The following is a 23121-nucleotide window of genomic DNA, read 5'->3' as shown; positions in this document are numbered from 1 at the left end:
TGATGATTCCCTGTTTACTATTATGTTTTGAGACCTATCAGCCAGTTTTTAATATATTTAATGTGTGCTGTGTTAATTTAGTATTTTTTAGTTTCTTAATCAAAATGTCTTGTAGTACCAAGTCAGATGTCCTGCAGTACAGTAAATACAGTAAATCCTCACTTAACATTGTAGTTATGTTCCTGAAAAATGCGACTTTAAGCGAAACGATGTTAAGCTAATCCAATTTCCCCCTAAGAATTAATGTAAATGGGTGGGCTAGGTTCCAGGGAAATCTATTTTCACCAGACAAAAAACTATACATACACACACACACACACACACACTATAAGTTCTAAACAAACAATTTAATACTGTACACAGCAATGATGATTGCGAAGCTTGGTCGAGGTGGTGAAGTCAGAGGGTGGGATATTTCCCAGGGAATGCCTTGCTGCTAAATGACGAACTAGCAGTTGGCTGAGCCCTGAAGGGTTAACACATTGTTAATGTAGCCTCACACTCTACAAGGCAGCATGAATGGAGGGAGGAGAGACAGCATGGCAGACAGAGACACACACCCTGAGGGTGTGGGGGAGAGAGAGAGATGCACATTTCCCCTTTGAGTTTGCTGACACCACTCTAAGTATGTTGCCTTTAAAAAGATCAGGAAGTTGAGACAGCAGCTGCGTCCAGCAAGCTTTCTCCATCCTGAGCCCTGTCCTGTCCCCACTCTGCTATATATGGAGAAGAGGAAAGCAGGGGGCAGGAGTAGGGGGGAGGGAGGCACCCTGACATTAGCCTCCATCTGTCCTCCCACCTCTGCACAGCAAGCAGAAGGCTCCTGGGAGCAGTTACAAGGCAGGGGGCAGGAGCAGCACATAGCAGTGGGGGGAGGGACAGCTGACCTGCCAGCAATTGTAGTCTGCTGGGCGGCGGCTGCTGCACAGGGAATTTAGGGGTGCAGGGAGCTCATGGGGGGGCTGCCGGTCAACACTGGTTCCAAGCCCCCACCAGCTAGCTGCAGCAGGCTGCTCTTCCTGCAAGCAGTGGGCAAAGCAGGCAGCTGCCAAATGACATTATAAGGGAGCGTTGCATAACTTTAACCGAGCATGTTCCCTAATTGATCAGCTATGAAACAACGTTACCCGGGACAACTTTTAAGTGAGGAGTTACTGTATATTTCATCAACACTATTACTTTTATTAGTCAAAGTTGAAATCTCACTTAAAAAGACAATGAAGTTAGTTTTGATAAGATCTGTTTTCCTTAAATCCATTTTGATTGGCATTATTTATATTACCCTCTTCTAAGTCTTTATTTATAGAGCTCCATATTAGCTATTCCATTATTTTGTCCAGGGTCAAAGTCAGTCTGACAGGCTTGTAATGACCTGGGTTGTGTCATTTACCCTTTTAAAATATTGGCACAACATTAGCTTTCTTCCAGTCCGCTGGAACTTCCAGTGTTCCAAGACTTATTAAAAATCAACAGTAATGGTTCAGAGAGCTCTGCTGTAAGCTCTTTTAAAACTCTTGGATGCAAGTTATCTGGACTTGCTAATTTTAAGAATGTTTAAGGTTAGTAGCTGCTTTTTAGCAACCTCCTGAATCACTCCTGAAATGGAAGATATTCATCATCATAGGATAAAAATAAATTATCTGTATTTTGAAAAAAGCCAAATGAACAGAAGTATGTATCAAACACGTCTGCCTTTTCATTATTGTTAACAATTCTGCCATGTCTAGCTAGTAGTTGACCCATTGTTAGGGTACCATTGCTAGGGTTCCTTTTGTTCTAGAAATACATTAAAAAATGACAGCTTATTGTCCTTAACTCTGCTGGCCATAGATTTCTCCTTGTGTCCTTTTGGTTCTCTTTCCAATTTTCTACAGCTCTAGCTTCTAATTTATATTAATTATTTTTTCCATTTCTATGCTTTTTTTTTAATTTTTGACTGCTGCTTTCACTTCATTGCTAAGCAAGATGTTTGTTTGTTTGTTTGAAATACCAGTATAGCCCTCTTTCTCAATTGTGGAATTTCTGGGTTTTTTGAGCATCTAGTAAAATATTCTTAAACATTTCCTAATTTCAGATTTTTCTTTTAAAATTATTTCTTCTGGTTGATTCAGCTTGTAATTGTTTTCAATTTAGAGAAATTGGCCTTTTAAAAGCACCAAGTATCCATATGACTGGTTTGGAGTATATTCTGTTTGCACATAATAGATGTAATTAAGCCTTGAGCACTTGGACCTATGCAGCTACTAGTTTTTTAGATCTGTGTGATTAATTCCTCTTTTTCTGTCAAGATAAGGTCTAATATATAATTCCTTTTTGTTAGAAGTGACACTTTTTGAATTAGGAAATTATCATCTATAATATTTAAAAATTCCAAGGATGTTTTACTACTGGCAGCATGAGAAGTCCAGAACATGTCACTCAGATTGAATCCCCCATATTAACACATTTTATTCCTTACACATTATAAGATAGATTCTTAAGGGAGCCAGTCATACAGTTCTCTAGTGTGATTTGGTGAACTGTAGCAGATACCAGCTAGTACCCCATCTTGTGCTTTATTTGTTAGAACATTGATCCATAAGCATACAAAATCATTTGCTTCTGAGTCATTGGTGACTCAGAAATGTGTAATGCTGTTTTTGACATTAAAATGTCAAATGAGGCTACTTGTAAGTGTTAACCAACGCGAGTAAGGGTTGTACTACCCAGAATTTATAAGCATGTACTTATGAGCTTTGCTTACCAGTAGAGGGCAGATTTCTCCTGCAGTAAGATTTTACTTTGAAAAAATCCTCTTCTTACACAGTGTTTCTGACACTGAAATGTATCAAGTATTGATAATTGTTTTAATGCTTTTCATATTTTCTTAAAACTTTCACTCATAACAATGAAGACCCAAGTAAATGCATTATTTCCATTCCTTACTTTTAGACAGTTATATTCATCTTAATTTCTGTTTCTGGAACTTCTCTGGTATTTTATATTGTCAGTGTAGCTCTCTGTATTCAAATATTTTAATGAAGAATGAAGCACAAGAATACTGTTTTCACTTTCCACTTCCAGAAAATTCTTTCAACTTGCTAAGGATAAAATATATACTAATATCAAAGGGTTCCCTAAGGAAAAACCTCAAAATCTAATTTAATGGTGTTAGTGTATACCATTCAAGCCCCATGTTGGTGCTGCATGAGGTGATTTGCTAAAAGAGCAATTGAACAGGTAGGGTCCCCTGCCAACCCTATGTGGTGTGGGAAGTGGGGATCCCAGCACTGGCCGTGCATAGGCCACTGAGGAAGGTGGTGTTCACACAGGCCACAGGAAGGGGCCATGGGATCAGTGAATACACAAATCAAATGGCTTATCACCTTGTGCAAGTGGACTGGATGGGCTGTAGCTGCTATTTGAATCAAGGCTGATAGGGTGAAATCCACCATCTCTATGCATTTCATCTGTATTTAACTGAATGACTTGTGTGAGACAAAAATAGCATCAGTCTGAATGAAAAAAAAAGGTATACAGTTCACCAGTATAATGTGGTGTAGCAGCCTTGAGAGATTATTTCTGTAATGTTTAGTTTGACAGGTAAAGTAACTGGCTGTTTAGATAAAACTATTAAATAGTTGTAATTTTTAAATTTCCTTCTGTAAAGGGCTTCAGGCATGTCTGTTAGCGTCCAGGGAGACTGTTTTACTCGCACTGATTCGGGATGGTATTTAAGCATGAGCCTGGCTTTAAGCATGTGAGTACTAACTCAGTTGCTTAGAGTTTGGCACATGAACCCTCTTGTCTCACAGTCTCACATCAAGTCTATTATGCTTTAGAATGAGGGTAGATAAGATAATTTGGGAAACCTCATAACACGATTCTTTAGTAGCAAGACCTGTTGCTAGTAAGCAGGATTAGCTGAAATCGGTGAGAAGTTGTTCATGGACAAGTTTTAGCTAGTTTGTTTTGTACAGATTTTGAGTTCATTGTCCAGGACATTTTGAAGACACACATTTTCCATTTTTGCAGATCATATTGTGAAATACAATTGTAACTTTACAATTTTGTTGAGTCTCAATAATCTTTGGCAAGTTTGACTTGTTGGCAGAGGGGATTGATAGACAATATACAGAAAGTCGCATGCACGTTTATTATAATACACAAAAAACTTCAGAAACAGTTAAGTCTGCTACACATGCAACATATATCCACAAAAAGAAAGAAAATGAAAAGTTAAGCCATCTAACAATACATAGTCTCTGTTTCTCTACCTTCAAACACTCACTCACCATTATCTTAACACAGATAAAGCACTGCATACTTAACTCTGCCCCCCTTTTACCCTTCTATGCATACCCAACCCTAGTAGTTGTAGATGTTTGGTGCTGTGGTAGGTTATATTGTGAAAGGATAGGTTGGTAAAGAGTTGTATGTAGAATGACAATTAGAGGGTGGCATCTTCTTGGTGTCAGAGTTCAGGTTGTGGTGCACTGTCAGTGGTGAATGGTATTTAAATGGTCAGGTTTAAACATGACAATTAGGGTCCAATTCTGAGCTCTTGTTTATAAATTTGAGCTCTAGAAAAACTCACATTAGCCCCAATTATGTCTTTTTAAAAATTTGACTATTTAAACTCTTAAGAAATTTTAAGAGGCTGTTTTGTGGCTGAACAGTTTTTACTAAAATATTTTGTATGTGTACATGTTAAATGTTATTGAGCCTGGCACACAGGCTTTCATTTAATTCCACAGAAGCATAGACTTTAGGAGGCATACTGTGATCTAGAAAGACCATTTTTTGTGATTTCTCCCTTAGCATGTGTTAAGATTATTCATTTTCCACATTTCTTGAAACAAATCTAACTCCAGTAATTATTCAAGTTCTAATTTCTTTTTATTTTTTTTCTTTTAGTTCAAAAAACATCGTTCTATCCATGCGTACACAAACAACTTTGCAAAATCTGTGGTAAACCTTGTGGATGCAGTAAGTATCATTATGATTCCTGAAAACTATATCACTGAGTTGATTATTTAAGTCATTATATGGAAAGTTGGCTTTACAGACATTAGGATGAAAATAAATGAAATCAGCACTTGTTAAATGGTTGAAAAATAATTTTACAGTTTCACTGCAGAGGATTGACGTGAGCTGCTATGTAGAAAGGTTCCTATTTGTAAGAAACCACAGATTTTTTGTTGGTATTTTCTCAAAGATTGCACCTGCCACCAATTTGCCTTCTGGGGGAACTCCGAACTGTGAAGGAACTTTCCCGAATCACTGTTGAATAGTTGGATTTAATCAAGCTTTGAGATACAGATAGATAATCTATCTCTCTCTAATATATAAAAGCCTGCAGTGCTCCTAACTGCCACAAGTAGGCAATGCTGTGAGCACAGCTCATGGAAAATACAAATATCTGATGGGGGTATAACAGAAGCGTGTGAATAAGCATTTTCATTTCAGTAATATAAAAAGCCTCTTGTGAAGGAACATCTTTATAAGTGAGAGGCATGGAGAACGTTTAACAGAATTCACAGCGTGCCTAGTACATATACATGTGATAAGAAATGAACTGGTTTTGTATGAAACGTATTCTATAAACTGACAACAAAACTGGAGATAAAACATATGTATAACTGGGAGAGAGAGAGCATATAACTACCGCACACAGTTTTGGGGTTATGTGGCATACTGAAGGAAGAATAGATCTCTGTGCATTGATTTGACAGCTTCTTAAAGGAAAACATTCTCACATGTCTGAATAGTATCAGTGTTTTCCCCTTAAAAGCTCATATTTAGATATATTTGGCCATGTTTGCCCTTGTATTTGCCTATAATGGAAACCAGTAGGAACCATGAAAGCTCAGAAATTAATCCCGTTTCAGCTATCAGTTCTGAAGCATGTGACTTTTTGTATATTGTGAGTAAATTCAGGAAAAGGAAACACATCCAGACTTAATAAGCTGTCTGCTCCAACACACAGGGGTAGGGCTGAAAATCATCACGTCATCTTGCAGTAGCCAGTGTAGAAGTGAACCAGGACTGCTGCTGCAGGACATTAGCAAGAATAGTAGCCAGTAGCCATTACTAAGGCTACCATTTAGTCATGGGTGTTTTTAATAAAAGTCATGGACAGGTCGCAGGCAATACCTGTCCATGACTTATACTATAAATACCTTTGACTAAATCTTGAGGGGAGAGAGGGGCGTGCTGCTGTAGGGGCTAAGGAGCCACTGCTCCAGGAGACAGGGCCAGAGGCACCAGATGCTGGGGGCAGCCAAGCTGCGGCTGCTCTGGCTGTCTCTGGGACCACTGCTGGGGAGAGGGTGGGGGGCTGCTGCTTGGAGGAGGGCAGTGGCACCAGCTGCCGGGGGCCGCCGAGCAGCAGCTGCTCCATCTGCCCCCAGGACTGTTGCTCAGGCGGTCCCTGGGGCCAACTGCACCCTGGACCAGCCGCATTGGCCACTGTTTGGGTGGTCCCAGGGACCACCCACGCAGTGGCCAGTGCGGCTGGTCTGGGGGCCACTCCAGCAACGGCTGACTGCAGGGTCACTTCAGCAGCTGCTGGTGTTTCTGTCCCTGGGGCCACCTGAGCAGCTGGCCCTGGGATCAGCCACACTGGGGGAACCAGACTTGCCAAAGTTTAGACCACGCTGAACCTGTGCTACATTAACTTCACACGGCAGGCACTGTAAAAAGCTGGACACTTATCAGATGACTGCAGAGCTGAATTCTGCAATATGAAAGGGTCTGTGGAACTACTACTACATTAAAGTTTTTTATCCCAGCACTGCACACAGTAGTACCATACTGATGCTGCTATATTATAGAGCTTCCATTGACTCCAGGATTTCTCCCAAATATTCTTTTGAATTTGATTAATACTCAATACAGGGGACTTCAACACACAACCAGTAGAAGATGCTGTTTAGGAGTCATGTTCTGACATGAAATATTTGCAACTTTTTAAAATTTGGAGATAGAAAATAAATATGTACTTCACATCACTGTGTCAGTAGGCTTGAGATGCTTGTGTCTGGGAGCTGTGAGAGCGCACTGTGACTCTCTAAGACACACAGCTGGACTGGTCCTGCTCACAATGTTTTGTGGACACAGCCAGCCTCACCCAGGCCCTGTTATCACCCAGCAGGGCAGCAGGTGGCGCCACTCACACAAACCTGAGTGCAACCAGCAGACACCAGCCTATTTCCCAGCTCCCCAGGCACGCATCTTCCAACTCCCCACCCTCCACCCCGGAGTATAAATCCAACATTGTACCGTCTTACACTGCACAGAGATTTGTACAAAGTAAGCTCATAAAGTTCACCCCTCCCTCAATGTGGAGAGGAAACACAGCGGCCCCTGCCCCTTGAGCTAAGATTTCCAAGCACTTGACTCCAATCTTATTGGTTTAGATAAAGCATAAAACAAGTTTATTAGCTACAAAAGATCGATTTTAAGTGATTGAGTGATGGCAAAAAGACCAAAGCAGATTACCTAGCAAATAAACAATAATGCTAACTAAGCTTAATATACTAGAAGGATAGGATTTGAATTAACAATCTCTCACCCTGATTGATGACACAAGCAGGCTTGCACATTCTCAAGGCACAAGCTGCACTTGCTTTGCAGCTTGGGATCCCAACCCCCGTTCCAAATTCTTTTGTTTTGGAGCTTCGCTTAGGTGTTCGGTTGTGGGGGAGTGAGGAATAACCAATGATTTCATTCCCTGCCTTATATAGATTTTTCAAATGGCGGGAACCTTTTGTTTCACACTTGGTTCCCAGACCAGTCTGTGGAAAAATACAGGAGTCCAGAATCATGTGGTCTGGTTGTCAACCCTTGCAGACTCATAGCAGCCATTACTTACAGGCTGTCTGGCTCTCAGGAAGTCTAAATTATTCCACAGCCCATTGTCCTTGTTGATCAGCCATTAGCACTGTCTGGCTTCTTCATTGTTGTACCTGAAAGGCTGGTTGTGAGTGTTTTCCAGAATAAGCCCATTTGAAATACATATTCATAGTCAATATTTATGACTTCAGATACAAAAATTATACATGAATGCAAATAGGATAATCATATTCTGCAAATCAGAACTTTTCCAATGACACCTTACTTGACTCATCTTGTACAATAATTATTGCATCATAATTATGTCATAATCATGCAACTATGAAGAATATGGGGTGCAATGTAACAATGCTAATGCAGAAAATGTGCAACAAAACTGTCGCAATTTCATCTTCATTGTAAATTTGTTATGTATGCCAGAACTGTGAGACGGTGAATTTGTTACAAATCAGCACTAGATAATGTAGCAGAGCTAGTGCATTCTAGTATCATTGACTATGCAGTATGTCTCGTTGCTGTGCTATCTAACACCTCTAAGCTTTCTTAGGGTACATCTGAACAACAGCTGAGAGGTGTAATTCCCAGTTCAGGCAGACTTACATACACTAGCTCAGGGATCGGCAACCTTTGGCACACAGCCCGCCAGAGTAAGCCCCGTGATGGGTGCGGCTCTTTTGTTTACCTGCCACGTCCACAGGTTCAGCTGATCACGGTTCCCACTGGCCACGGTTCGCCACTCCAGGCCAATGGGGGCTGCAGGAAGCGGCAGCTAGCACATCTCTCGGCCCGCGCCGCTTCCCACAGCCCGCATTGGCCTGGAGCGAGTGAATTCTCATTAATTCTACTAATTTATAATCCTTTTCTTCTTGAATCAAGTGTGTCACACTTATTTCTATTTGCCATAACTCTTCATTAATATTTTTTGGCAACACCCAGCCCATTGCTGTTTTTCTTTGCTTCCCGCTGTTGTGTAACAGCCTTCTGCCTTTCCGCTCTCCCCTCAGATTGGCTTGATCCCAATTAAACTCCATATATTTCTTGTATCCTCGAATTCGTTGATTCCCTATATAAGTATCTTTGAACCATTCAGAAGACCGTTGCCCGTGATTTAACAGATTAACCATTCTCTCTGTGTATTGTAGCCCATAAGTTTGCACCTGTATGCATCGTATTGCTAGTACAATTTGATTGTCAGTCTCAGATACACCAAATAGATTTACATTTAGAGACGTTTTCAAGGCTTGGGCTTGTTTCAGTTGGAGTTCCACACTTCTTATTCCGATAATGCACCAAAATTTTGTGTCATGTGTCTGTATAGCCCACAAAAATCTTACCCAAAGCTGCCATTTTCCCTTGTAAGTCTCAATATCAAATGAGTTTAAAACTCCAGCTCTAGCACCACTACTACCTAAGACATATTCTCCTATACCTCTCTTATTTCGTATAGTCCCTGTAGACGTGTGGACTCACCCCTGCGGCGCCTCCTGCCCGTGACTTCAGGGAATTAGCTCAAACTCCAGCCCGGAGCGCCCTCTGCAGGCCGGTGATCCACCTGTCCGCTGCTGGCCTCTGTGTCCCTCCCTGGACCCCGGTGCCGCTTTAACTGGGTCTCCCCCCTCCAAGGGGAACCCTCACCCCACTATCCCCTCTTTGCCTCAGTCGTGGCTACTGCCAGTCTCCATTTAGCCCCTGTGCCCTAGGGCAGACTGCAGTGTATCAGTCGATCATCACAGGCAACAAGGGGTTTGGACTGGCTGCCTTTACCCACCCTCCGGCTGCCCCTCTGCAAGCCCAGTACCTAGGAGGCCTAGAACCAGCTCTGCAGACTGGGGAGTTGCTGGCCTAGGGCTTCCCAGCTCCTAAGGCCTTTCTCCAGCCCTGCCTTCCTCTAGGTCCCCCTGGGTAAGTTCCCAAGCAGCCAGGCCTATCTCCCTCCCCAGTCAGAGAGAGACTGTCTGCCCTTGGCTTCCCTGGCCTTCTTATTAGGCCCTGTGACTCAGTTTAGGGCGTGGCCCCAGCTGCAGCCACTTCCCCAATCAGCCCAGCCTAAAGGCTGCTTTCTCCAGTCTCAGCCCCTTCTCAGGGCTGTTTTTAACCCATTCAGGGCAGGAGCAGAGGTCCACCCTGCTACAGTCCCATTTTCCCATTGTTATTGCCATGCTTGTAATAGTGGCAAGGCATATGGCATACGCTCCAGATGTTGTGCAGTTATATTTACTTGCGCTCCTTCCAACCAGATTGTTTGATCCACAGTAGTTGGGGCTTCGATTACTTCTCCCATCCTATATGGGTGCTCATCTGCCATGATTCTTGGTGCAATCTTGTTTACTGATATCTGATTAATAAACATAAAAAACCTGACCATATCCCCCAAAATATATTCCCCCATTAGTTTTCCTAAAGCAACTCAGTCTTATCATTATGGAAGGATTTGCCATTACGCTGTATTCCCATAATTTAAAAGCCACTGACTCATTCCATCCCATATGAGTATTAGCCAATTCTTGTTCATTAGTCACATCTAGGGTGACTACATCAAATCCCAAAACCCAAAAGGTACAGTTCAGAGTACTCCTATTCATATTGTTCTCGTCATAACTAAATCTGAACATTAGGTGACCTTTCTCCCTTAGTATGTACAAATATCTCCATTGCTGTTCCTAATCTTTTGGCTTTAGATAGTCCCATGTCACATTTTTGCCATCTTCCCACCATATTTCAAATTTTACCTCAAAAGGTTTTTCTTTACAGCTGGTTTTCTTTGGACCTGTTTTTCCCATTCTGTCCCACGAGTAGTCAAATCTGTTATTCCCTTTGATCCATACCTACATCCGAGAGGTGCTCTATCATAACCTTAGTCCCAGATTTGGACCTTAGCGTCCAAAATATGGGGGTTAGCATGAAAACCTCCAAGCTTAGTTACCAGCTTGGACCTGGTACTTGCTGCCACCACCCAAAAAATTAGAGTGTTTTGGGGCACTCTGGTCCCCCTGAAAAACCTTCCCTGGGGACCCCAAGACCCAAATCCCTTGAGTCTCACAACAAAGGGGAAATAATCCTTTTTCCCTTCCCCCCTCTCTGTTCCCAGTCCTGGAAACAAAAGTACTTTCCTATTCCCCCAGAGGGAATGCAAAATCAGGCTAGCAATCCAACACACAGATCTCCCCTTGATTTCTTCCTCCCACCAATTCCCTGGTGAGTACAGACTCAATTTCCCTGAAGTAAAGAAAAACTCCAACAGGTCTTAAAAGAAAGCTTTATATAAAAAGAAAGAAAAATACATACAAATGGTCTCTCTGTATTAAGATGATACAATACAGGGTCGATTGCTTAAAAGAATATTGAATAAACAGCCTTATTCAAAAAGAATACAAATTAAAGCACTCCAGCACTTATATTCATGCAAATACCAAAGAAAAGAAACCATATAACTTACTATCTGATCTCTTTGTCCTTACACTTAGAAACAGAAGACTAGAAAGTAGAAACTACTTCTCCAAAGCTCAGAGAAAGCAGGCAGGCAGACAAAAGACTCAGACACAAACTTCCCTCCACCCAGAGTTGAAAAAATCCGGTTTCCTGATTGGTCCTCTGGTCAGGTGCTTCAGGTGAAAGAGACATTAACCCTTAGCTATCTGTTTATGACATGCTCCCATATGTATATCCATGTACCCCTAAATTTCCCCAAATATTCAAAAAACATAAAAACCAAAAACATATTTCTACCTTTTTTGAATTATGAGGATCCTCAATATTGAAGCCATGGCCATTATTCCAAAGGAATAATATCCGATGTTTCCAGCCATATTATTCTAAATACTTACACTAACCTCTTCTATCTTTGCTCGAGCTCTGGTATTATTTTTTTCTTCCTAAAATATAGTGCACAACACAGTTCTTCTACTAAGAACAAAATGCAAAGCAATGCAAGCATAAGCAATAAACCAATTACAAAAATTGTAGCATTGTATCCACACTCCAAATCCAAGGTTTGTACAGGATAATCTCCAGTGCGATTGGGCATTCCTTTCCCTCTGTAAGATAAAAGAAAGGAACATTGTTTATTCTTTAAGCCATAACTTTATTTGTGATGTGTGGACCCACTTTCCCTTTTTCCCCTTGTTAATCTGCACAACAGTAGGTGAAATTTTATTCATGATAGAAAATGGTCCAACCCATTTAGACTCCAGGACATGATTTTTCGATGTTAATTTCAAATACATTACTCTAGCTCTGATTCTCCATAATTTACTGTCCTGAACCACACTAGAATCCACAGTCTCTTGCTTTTTCAGTGGCGTCAATCAGTTTAAATTCCATTTTCTTAAGTTCTATTGGTAACTCTCTTACCCATTGGGTAACTGATAGCTCTTCTTCTTCTTCTGGGTACAGTAAAGGGCTCCACAATCTCATAGGCCTTCCAAAGAGAATTTGGTAAGGCTGGTAGCCAATACCCAATCAATCACTACTTTGGATTGCCATCAACACCACTGGCAATTTATCGTCCCAATCTTTGCCAGTTTCTTAAACTACTTTGTGTAGAGCTTGTTTAATAGTTTGATTCATCCTTTCTGCTGTTCCTGACGATTGAGGATGATAGAGGCTCTGTGGTTTATTCCTAAAGCTTTTAATAAACTTTTAATTACTCCTCTTACAAAATGTTGCCCATTATCTTTATCAGTTACTTTTGGAGTTCCGTATCTACTAAACACTAGTTCCCACAACTTTTTGGCAGTGGTCTCTGCAGTATAATTTCTAGTGGGAATTGCCTCCATCCATCCAGAAAAGGAATCTACTATCACTAATAAATACTGATTCCCCCTTTAGGTCTTAGGCAATTTATCAATATAATCAACTTGTATTCTACTCCATGGCCCCACAATTCTTTGGAGCAACAAGGGTCCCAATTTCAGTGGTCTATTCCCATCTGCTGCACAACTTTTGCAGTTTTTAACAAAGTTTTCTACACCCTTTTGCACCTTAGGCCATATTCCAATTTGTTTTACCTTAAAGAGAGTATTCTCTATTCCTTGGTGGGCCATAGAGTGACACAGGTTAATAATCTCTTCTCTTTGAAAGGCAGCAAAGAGTGCCACAGGACTCTTTGCTGCTTTTACAGATCCAGACTAACACGGTTACCCCTCTGATACTCTTCTCTTTGAAGTTTGTGAGGTGCCCACTTTACCTCTTCTGGTTTTTTATTCACCACATAGCCATCTTGTATATTCCAGTTTCCCCATCTTTCCTCAAGTTTAACCTCCTTTTTTATGGCTTGGGATCTAGTAACTACCATACCTCCCAAAGGTTCCTTTGCTGCTAATTTAGCTAACGCATCCGCTTTATCATTCCAATATTTTTCATTCCCTTCTTGCTTTTGATGACCTTTAATATGTCTTGCTCTTAATTTTCCTGGGTGTTTTTTCAACCAATCATAGATTTTCAGTTCTCCTTTTGGACCAAATTTTTCCCCTCAGTTGTTTCCCAATGATTCTTTTTCCAAATCCCAATCCAGTATAACAGTCCTTGTACCACAAAGTCTGAATCCATATAGACATAAAGACAATCTGCAACATTATTTTTCTGTTTAAGCAGATCACTAGTAGCTCCCTGCTCCCTGAGCTGAAGTCATACTCTCAGAACCAGAAGTCGTTTCCCCATCAATTTGTACAGCAGCATATCCCGTATATTGCTTAGAGCTCTCATGGTATGAATTACCATGTGTAAACCAAACCTCTTTTTCTCCAAGGCTTAACACTTCCATCTACTGGAGGTGCTTCAACTAAGTTTGGATCGGTTTCTGGAAGTGGGCATTCATGCTCCTCTCCTTCCATCAGGAGGGCATATGGTAACATCCTTGCTTGTTTGTTATTCTCGTAAGTAACATCTCTGCTAGTTAACATCAGGCCATCCTAGAATTCGATACTCCTTTCCCCTGCAGTTTTCCTGATAAAATATACTTCAGGGGAGAGTGAGGTGTTTGTATTATAATAGTGGCTGTGTCAGTAGTCAAAGCAAAAGCTTCAGTGGCCCACACAGCAGCTAAACATTCTCTTTCACAGATCCTAAACTGCTGCTCTGTGTGGGGTTAATCTTCTAGACTTGTATAAACTTAGTGTCAATTTTCTGCATTAATACTGCTGCTGGACTCTGTTGGGTTGCTGCCAACTTAATCACAAATGGCTTGTTTATCTCTGGGAATTTCAATGCCAGAGCTTGCATCAAGGCTTGTTTTAGATGACAGAAAGCTTTTTCTTGTTCAGGCCCACACTCCCATTCGACTTTCTTTTTTAGTAAACGCCACAGGGGTCCAGTTATAATGGCAAAATTCCAGATGTGTTTGCTTAAATAGTTAAACCCTCCTAACATCACCCTCAACGCATGAGAATCCTCTGGCCTTGGTAAATTCATTAATGATTTCACCTTTTGCTGGTTTACCTGAATTCCTTGTTCCCCTAGGATCACCCCCAAATAATTCACTCTCCTCTGCACTAGTTGGGCTTTCTCTTTATTAGCCTTGAAACCCGTTTCCTGGATGAGTCTCAACACTTTTTTAATCTGCTCAGTCACCTCCTCTTCAGTGTCCACCCCACACTAATATGTCTTCTACATATGAGGTGACATTCTCCCTATCCTCTTTGGATAATTGATTCAGCGTTCACACCACTTCTTGGTGCGCAATAGCCAGAGCACAGTGTAGGCCCTGGGGAATTCTTTTAAATAAATACTGTTGTACCTTAAAAGTAACAGTTGTGCTAGGCCTCCCGTTTGAATCCCATCTTAATCTAGTTACCTCTAGTTACCTGAGGACACTTGGGGAGCAACTTGTGATCGGGACTTCTCTATAGAGCAGGTTTCTCTGAACCCTCAGCTTGCATAGCTGCAACCTTTTTCTGCTCCTTTATCTCGGTCTCTTCCTCTCTCACAGTATCTTGATCTATAAGCACTCTCATTTGAATATGTTATTGCTTCAACAAAAAGGTACTTTGGGTTTCAATTCTTCTATCTGGCTTCCCCCGTCATCATATGTTGGCATACTATCCAGTGCTCCAGTGAATCCATAACAGTAAACCCCTCATCCTGAGCTGCTTGGTTCACCAAAGTAGTAGACATCTCTAATACTTTTCTGTCCAGTCCTTCAAACACATAATTCCAAAATTCCCTCCGATTCAAATCAACTGCCATCAATGAATAAGCTGTGACAAGTCTGACGACCTCCACCCTGGGATTAGTCACCAGTTGTATTTCTCCAGTCAATAATCCCAACGTTATTCTCTTTAACAGGTAATCCCTGGATGAATCTCCAGGCTTCACGTAATCTGCACTGGTTAACACCTTCATGGGTCTTTGACGTATTTCTTTTCCTAACAGCATAATAAATCATGGTATCAGTTGGTGTACTTCTGGCTGCCTGTCCAAAGCATTTTCACTCAATCTACTTCCTGTCTAATCTCTCCAGTGGTAGCTGCCCTGATTAACCTATAAGATTCACTCATATTTAAATTCTCTGTTTCTCCCAATTCTGCCCACTGTACTAGCCTTGTAGCTAAATTTTTCATATTCACTGAGCCTAATGACTTTACCATCAACTATTAGTCTAATGAACTTGCACAATTATTTATGTCTCCTCTGACTGTATCTCCCCCGCTGCATCCTTAATGGTTGATCTCCATTCTATCACTGCTTCAGACATTTCTGGCTTAGGCTCTCCTGGACAGTTTCTTATTTCTTCCCTCAACTTTGTATAAGGCGCTTCTCAAGGTTGGTCAGATTCCCTTTTCTCTTGACCCCCTCGCAGATCCTCTCCATACCAAATATCATTAGAATCCAAATCCAAATCTCTCTCTTTTTGACACACAGCTACAACTTGCAGCTCTTGTATTTGCACTTGCATTTTCAATGCTGTTATAGTTTTCTGGCATCAACTGTGAGAAACGCTTGCGATCTCCTCTTCCTTTTCCTTAGTCAAATCTCGAATTAACTGTTTCATTCCTATCACTTGATGGCCTAATTTATCTTTGTCTGCTTTAATCTTTTCCCAAGCCATCATTCTGTTCTCCAGTTCCTTATTTTGTTTCCTCATTTGTTCTAATTGAGTTTGCATTATCTGTTCCTGCCTCACTTCCCTTTCCAAATTTTCTGGCAAGTTTTAAAATTCTCTTGTAATGTTTGTAATTCTGCACAGACTTCTTCCTTACATGCAATTGCCTTTTTAACAGCTTGCCACAACAGCCCGATACCATGGCTATTTGCTTTTTACTGACATTAGGTGTGTATAGTTGTACATATTTCTCAAACATGTTTTCTAAGATATTAACTATTACATCCGTTTCCACTGCACCTTCCATCCAAGGGCACGTCCCAAATACAATAATCTCTTTCTCTAACAAAAGAGGTTTTAACTTTAGTCCACTGGGTTTCCTCTTCCACCCCTTTACTTCTTTTCTTAAACAGTGTTTTAAACATTATTACTATAACACCACGTGGTATCTCCCCACGTTTTTTTTCTCATAAATTTCACAAACAGCCACCTTTTATTAGTCTTTAAATAAGGACTCTCCCAACCGTGTAAAACCCATCTCGAAATCCGACACTCCTTAATATCTCTCCCCCCTCCGCATTCTCCACCGCATGTTAGATCTGCAATGGAAGTCTCCCTACAGGATGGGGAGCAGGCAGATACTGGACACAGTATTGGTATATAATACTCTAAATGCTCTTTATTTGATTGCGAAACAAACTTACTCACTACACATTCACACCCCAAACATACTACATTAGAGTCCAAAGATCAGAATGGTCCTGATGGCAAGTCAAGATTCCTTCCGATCATAAGATGTGGGGAGCCAACAAAAACCACTTCTACATCCACACGGGACTAGCTAAATCAGCTAGAATGCCTCTGGGAACTCCTGCTGATGAAGAACCCTTCCAAAACATCCTTGCCACCTCAGTATGGGCTCTGATTGAGCAAGCAGGGTCTGACTAGCTTAAGCTGTCTGTAAAATATATTGTACTATAATAAATTTTCAGTAGGATGAGTTCTAAAAAGACACAAACACTATATTTTCTTAAAATTTTCTGGTCTTTTTTTCCACTTGTTATTTTTACTGTGCTTGATCGAACTCATTTGATCTCTCATCGCTTTCTGTTTTTATTAATTCTCTTGGTTTTCTCCCTTTTTGCTTGTAGTTAATTTCAGAATAATGGTTTTTCAGTCTGGGAAGTCAGTGAATGTATCTTAAGAAATATTTTGACCAAATTCTGCAGTAAACAATGCTATTGTGTCCTTATTCTGGCTGCCAGTGGCCATGCACACTCTCATCTTTACAAATTAGCACTGATCAATGCAGGAATAATTTGCACAGTGGGTTTAGCAAGAGTGTACACTGACTGCTGGGTGCTTAAACATTCAGACTCTGTCCATTTTTCCTTTCATGAAGGGCCTGTAGCGTGGTGTCTCCATTTATTTTGAAAGGAACCTGAAATGTAGCAGAAAGTTCCCTCCTTGCATTCCCTCTGTGGATCCAGGGGGGATGGCTGTGTTTCTTGCTGAAGTGTTAGTGGTTACTGGCACTTTGAGAGTATCAGGTCTTTATATGCCCCCTGTTCACCTACTCACAATATCTGTCTGCTTCAGGAAATAAAGCCATCAAACATCAACTAAGATTTTATTCATCTGGCCTTATTGGATTTCCATAATCTCATGATATTGCTTTTGGCAATCTGTAAATCACCCTCTCACAAACAATGGATTACACATACTCTCAACTTGACTCCTTTAGAAAGAACACATTATCACAAGACTTTTCTTCATATGCAATTCCTTCTTTCAAATCTTTTCTGGATAAAATTAAACTTGTCTGGTTGATCTCTCCTATCCCTATGCTCACTGCCTGTTTTCTAACCTGTGTGTTGCCTGCTGACTCCTTTTAGGCATTAAGTGGATGATGTTCTAATAAAAGGGCTAATGTGATTGTTGATTTTTTCAGTGGCTGCACCCATCATATCTCAGTTGGCAGGATAGTTACACATTATATTGGACATTCTAATCATAATTTGAGGGGAAAAAAGTGTATTTGTAAAAAAAATATGGTGACTCTTGGAGATGCTCTTTAGTAACTGTTTGGATGCCATATGAATTAAAAATCAATTGCTTAAAACATTGCTGATTCTATCTGGGTAGTGATAGGTCAGTGGTTTGAGCACTGGCCTGCTTAAACCCAGGGTTGTGAGTTCAATCCTTGAGGGGTCCACTTAGGGATCTGGGACAAAAATCTGTTTGGGGATTGGTCTTGGTTTGAGCAGGGGATTGGACTAGATGATCTCCTGAGGTCCCTTCCAACCCTGATATTCTATGATTCTCTTCATGTATCACCTTGGCCATGCTTTCTAATTGCAGACAGACAAATATGAATGAGGTATATAAGGTCCTTTGCAAACCTGCAAGTCTTGAATATGTAATAGAAAATATAGTATATTAAACTGTGAATTATATAAAACATTTATTCTATCACTGCAATAAACCTTTATGAAGAAAGATTACTTGTATCTTAAAGTTGTGTAAATAAATGTTTAGGACTGATTCTCATTTGCACTTATACCCATTTACCCTGCTCTGATAGAACAAGGTGGCCCTTAAAGTTGGTGTAAAGAGTATTTATACCTCTCTCGCAGTGTAAAGAGGAATTAAAGTGGGAGTGAAGTGGTCTTAGTGTAAATGAGACTGAAACTATATATGTGAATTTAAAAGTTTTTGTAGAACTGTTTTGGAGAAAACAGCGCTACTTTCCTTCAGGTTGATTGAGTAGTGGTGTGACCTCTTCCTTGGCAGCTGAAATCAATCAGTATATCTTCTATGGGGAAATGTAGATATTCCTGTATAGTGATCAGTTACTAAAATGATCAGACATGAGAAACAGTAAAGGGGAAAATTAGGAAGTCAAAATTGGAATTTGGAACATGGATTTTGTCATCTCGAATAGTAAATTGAATAAAATCAGATTAGCAGATTATTGACTTTTAGGCATATCAGCTAACTATTTCCCCATGTTTCCCTCTTTCTTTATCCTCCTTGTCCTTCTGCTGACTCTGACTGGCTAACTGTACATGTCTGACCCAGTGTTCTACTCCTGTGTCTGTCCTGTCTCTATCCCCAGATATACAAGGAACAGCTGAACACCAGGGTGGTTTTGGTTGCTGTGGAAACCTGGACAGACAGGGATCGTATTAATATTCGCCCTGACCCTTTGCAGATGCTTCATGACTTCTCCAGATATCGACAGCACTACATCAAGCAACATACTGATGCTGTACACCTGCTCTCGTATGTACTCTTAGATGATGGTTTAATCCTTTAGTTTTTATGCATGTAGAATGTATGCTTGTCTGCCAGCCTACCTCTCTCTCTTCTTCTCTGCCTGCACATCAACCTTTGGCTGAATTTTAATCTAGTAATAGTCCTGTCCACAGTGTGCAACAGGGTATATTACAGGCATGCCAGTGTGTATTATTGACTTGTAAATAGAGCCCAGACATTTACCATAGTGTGCTCTAGCCATATCTTTGATGAGATCTGATTAGATCTTTGATTAGAGTAGATGTTTGATTTGATAATTTGCTATCTTAAAAAAAAATACTTGTATATGCAGTTTATTTATCAGGGAACAGAGCCCACTAGTCTCCTGAATGTTTTTCTATTGATGACCATGTGATAGTTTTTATATTGTACATTAGATTATCTTACATAGAGGTTCCCATGGTGGGACCAGCAGACCTCAGACGTTCTTGAGGGTCCAGGATGGTGCTGCTATACTCCTGTGGCTGAACTCAGTGCAGCTACAGGATTGAGTAAACATGTCTATTAGCATGCCCTTGAGGGGGTTTGGGACGTCAATCAGCTCTGCAGTATACCATCCTCCTTCCAGTGATTAGCAGGAGAGGGCAGAACCAAGGGTGCCCTCTACAGGAATGCTCCAGTGGCCATATTTTACTCACCCCTATGTCTGCACTGAAATCAGTCATGGGAACTCATGGAGTTGCACATGCTTCAACCAGAATTGAATTTGGCCTGAGAAGCTATGCATTTTGGGGCAAATCCTACCTACATGTCTGTGGGCACAGAGAGGCCTCTGGCAAGAAAACTACAATGTTTTTGCTGCACATAGCTGGAGGGAAAGAGTAGGATTTAGCGGAAGCCTCATAAGGTTGCACATTCATTATGCAGTTGAGAACCCAGCTTTGCAGGGGCTCTCTGGTACAGCAATCTGTAGGGGACAGGGTAGGGAATCTGTCCATATGCAGGTCCTCAATTTTATCCTCAGTTGCTGAAGACGAATGCTAGGGGTGCAGAAGCTATTCCAGCCAGCAGCTTCCAGTGGGTTTTTCTGCCACTCTACAGTCTGGGCAGGGATGGTGTGAATTCCTCCTCCTTACTCACTGATCTCCCTAGCATCCAGCCAAGATAATTGGTCTGGTTAGTGGTGTGTAGATTTACCCCTTTATTTTTAGTTTTACATTGACTGTGGAACCATTACATTTGTTGCAAGTATGGACATAGATATACCAAAGGCAGAGCTGGCTTTAGGATGTGTGGGGCCCGATTCAAAAGAGCCACTGCTGAAATGCTGCTGAAGACAGCAGCAGCGATTCGGCAGCAGCTCAAGTCGGTTGCCACTGTTTCCGCCAGCACTTCGGCGGAGCATGTGGGGCCCTCTTAGGCGTGGGGCCCAATTCCTGGGAATTGGTGGAATCGCCCTAAAGCCGGCCCTGACCAAAGGCTTTTAAGGATTTTCCCTATGCACAGCTCTTGTATACTTCATTTTTGTGCCAAGGAGGCATAGTTTCCGTAGTCTACTAGGGCCTAATTCTGCAACAATTGTACATCCTATCTTCTTTGACTTAAATGGGAGTTAGGGTTGCCAACTTGGTAATATTTAAAAAATGGACAGTCCAGCAGGAGTGCTGGAACCTCTCCTGAGCCACCTCTTCCCATGAGGCTCTGCCCTGTCTGTCCCTTCCCCTCGAGGCCCTGCCCCATCCACTCCTTCTCCTCAAGGCCCCGCCCCATTCTCTCCTCTTTCTCCCTCCCCCCGCCACTCGCTGCGTTTCCCCTTCCCGCCAGGTCAGGAGGGACTAACCTGCGGCCCTGTCTGACTGGACACTCATGTCCCCTTTTCGACCAGACCTTTTGGTCAAAAACCAGGCACCTGGCCACCCTTAATGAAAGTGTTGTGTGTGCAAGGACTACAGGATTGTGGCTTTTTTATTCATGTGAAAAAAATCTTGCTGGTAGTGGAATATGGTTCTATACCATTATTTCCATCGGTTTTTTTGTGTTGATTTACTGTATTTACTGCAACAAGGTGGACACTAATCTGTTTTTCATCTATGACATAATTATTCATAACAATCTCCTATTTATGAAGCATTTTTGTGTGCATTTTTTATAATTAGAGGCTGTGCAGCTCAGTTTCAAGAGTTTTATCTTAAGGGTAGAATTACTTTTGTAATATTTATCGTTGTAGTTCAATGTCCCACCTTTGCTTCAATGATTTTTCTCTTCCTTATAAAAATCATTTGAGAGTTGCCAATTTTGGTTGGATGTATTCCTGGAAGTTTAATCCCATGACATAATTTTTAATTAAAGACAAATCTTTAATTCCTGGAAACTCCAGGACAATCCTAGAGGGTTGGCAGCCCTGCTTACAAGAGTTACAGCAATACGAAAAACAACTTAATAGAACATTAAGCCAGATCTATTAGAGTTTCACAGTTTCCATAACTCTGCTTCCTTCTATTTATGAATTACAACAGAATATTCATGGAAAGATTTCATAAGATTTGTAATTGTACAAAATGTTATTTACATGGACTTATAAAAGAAATTGCATCCTTTCTAAATATTATACTGTCACTTGCTGAATTAATGTATTGCATCTTTTAATTCTGTCTGGTCATGAAATTGTAAAGTATGTACATGAAAGAGGGTTGGGTTAGGGGTCCTGTGAAACTCTCATCTGAATTTACTGACACGTGCAATTGAACGTCCAAATTACATTCATCTGTGTTTATATAATATCCCTTAAAAGACAATTAAATGTGAAATACAATAGAAAAACTGATTGTAGCAGTGTAATTGGAACTGAAGGATGAGGTTCCATAGAAGATAAATTAATGGCTGCAGTCTGCTGCACAGAAGATACCATGTTTTTTCAGATTCATTTTCCTTTTGACGTCTATCGAAGAACCAACTAGGCCTGGCCTTAGCTTGTGACTTTTGATAAGATCCCAACTCATGGCAGTGTGGCAGTAGGCTGCTTGATTTGTTTTTTTGTTTGTTTACTCTTGAAGTCATTGAGCAAGGTAACAGGAAAATGAATCGTGCCCAGGTCTCTAATATAGTATTGTAGAGCATTACCATTATGCTTCAAGTCAAGGCATCATGTACTATACTGTATATAAAATCATTCAAAATAAAGCTTATTTACAAATAAATCTGTTATGAGTAGTTACTATTATTAGATAGTCAGCAAAACTGGAAAATGAAGTATATTAAAAGGGTCATCTCTCCAAGTACTAATCAGATCCAAAGATGCTTAATGTTACAAAATTTGACATTCCTGTTTGGATTAGCAAGATCTAGAACATCTAGCATCGACTGTTGTAACTGTAATTTACTTTGACTAAGGTTCACAAGATTCCACAGTCTGGCGGCTGCAAGATCTTCTCCAAAATGTAGAAACGTGCTCCAAAATGTAGCCTTCTAATCTTAGGGTTGTGGTAATGCTAGGGGTGGGGAAGAGAAGGAAAGGTCCAGCAATGGATATTATGGCTTTATTTGGTGGTGGTGGTGAGGGGAGGCTCTCTTGTCCCTCATCTAAATTGATTATTGTGTGAGTGAGGTTTTCCAGGCCATTGGGTCTCTTTCAGTTGCCGCTGTTTGTAGAGCTGTCAGTTGGGTAGTCGTCTTCAGGTTGCACAGCCCTTTCTGTTGCATCCTAGCTTCCCTTTCATTCATTTGGAGAAGAAATCTGTTGAGACATCAGCAAAGGACTGTGCATAAGGTTGTTACTCCAAATGACATAAGGTCCTGGCCTTCAGAGTTCCTCCTCTGTGGCTGGAATGTCCTTGTTTTGGGGTTTTTTTAACAAGAACCTGGGGCAAGAAATTTCCCTGTAGGAGAAGAATAATTTTTGAAGCTCAGGGCCCCTTGGAGGTGTGGTCCATTATTATCGACAATAGTGTAAGATTCTTTATAAAACCATATAGTTTATTTCTTTGGGGTAT

The 23121-nt window shown here is 40.9% G+C and overlaps 1 protein-coding gene across 3 annotated transcripts in view; it reads left to right on the top strand.

Annotated features, from left to right (window-relative positions):
- ADAM23 (ADAM metallopeptidase domain 23) overlaps window positions 1-23121 on the top strand; it is a 204339-nt gene that overhangs the window by 105291 nt on the left and 75927 nt on the right. For all 3 annotated transcript variants that reach the window (XM_050969586.1, XM_050969584.1, XM_050969583.1), the window contains exons 10-11: window positions 4897-4968; window positions 18993-19159. In XM_050969586.1, the coding sequence (XP_050825543.1) occupies window positions 4897-4968; window positions 18993-19159 (239 nt within the window). The remainder of the gene's footprint in view (window positions 1-4896; window positions 4969-18992; window positions 19160-23121) is intronic.

The sequence above is a fragment of the Gopherus flavomarginatus genome, chromosome 10 (genome assembly GCF_025201925.1).
Source record: "Gopherus flavomarginatus isolate rGopFla2 chromosome 10, rGopFla2.mat.asm, whole genome shotgun sequence".
Classification (NCBI taxonomy): Eukaryota; Metazoa; Chordata; order Testudines; family Testudinidae; genus Gopherus; species Gopherus flavomarginatus.
The sequence above is the reverse complement of the archived record's forward strand: the minus strand, read 5'-3'. Positions and strand labels throughout refer to the sequence as shown.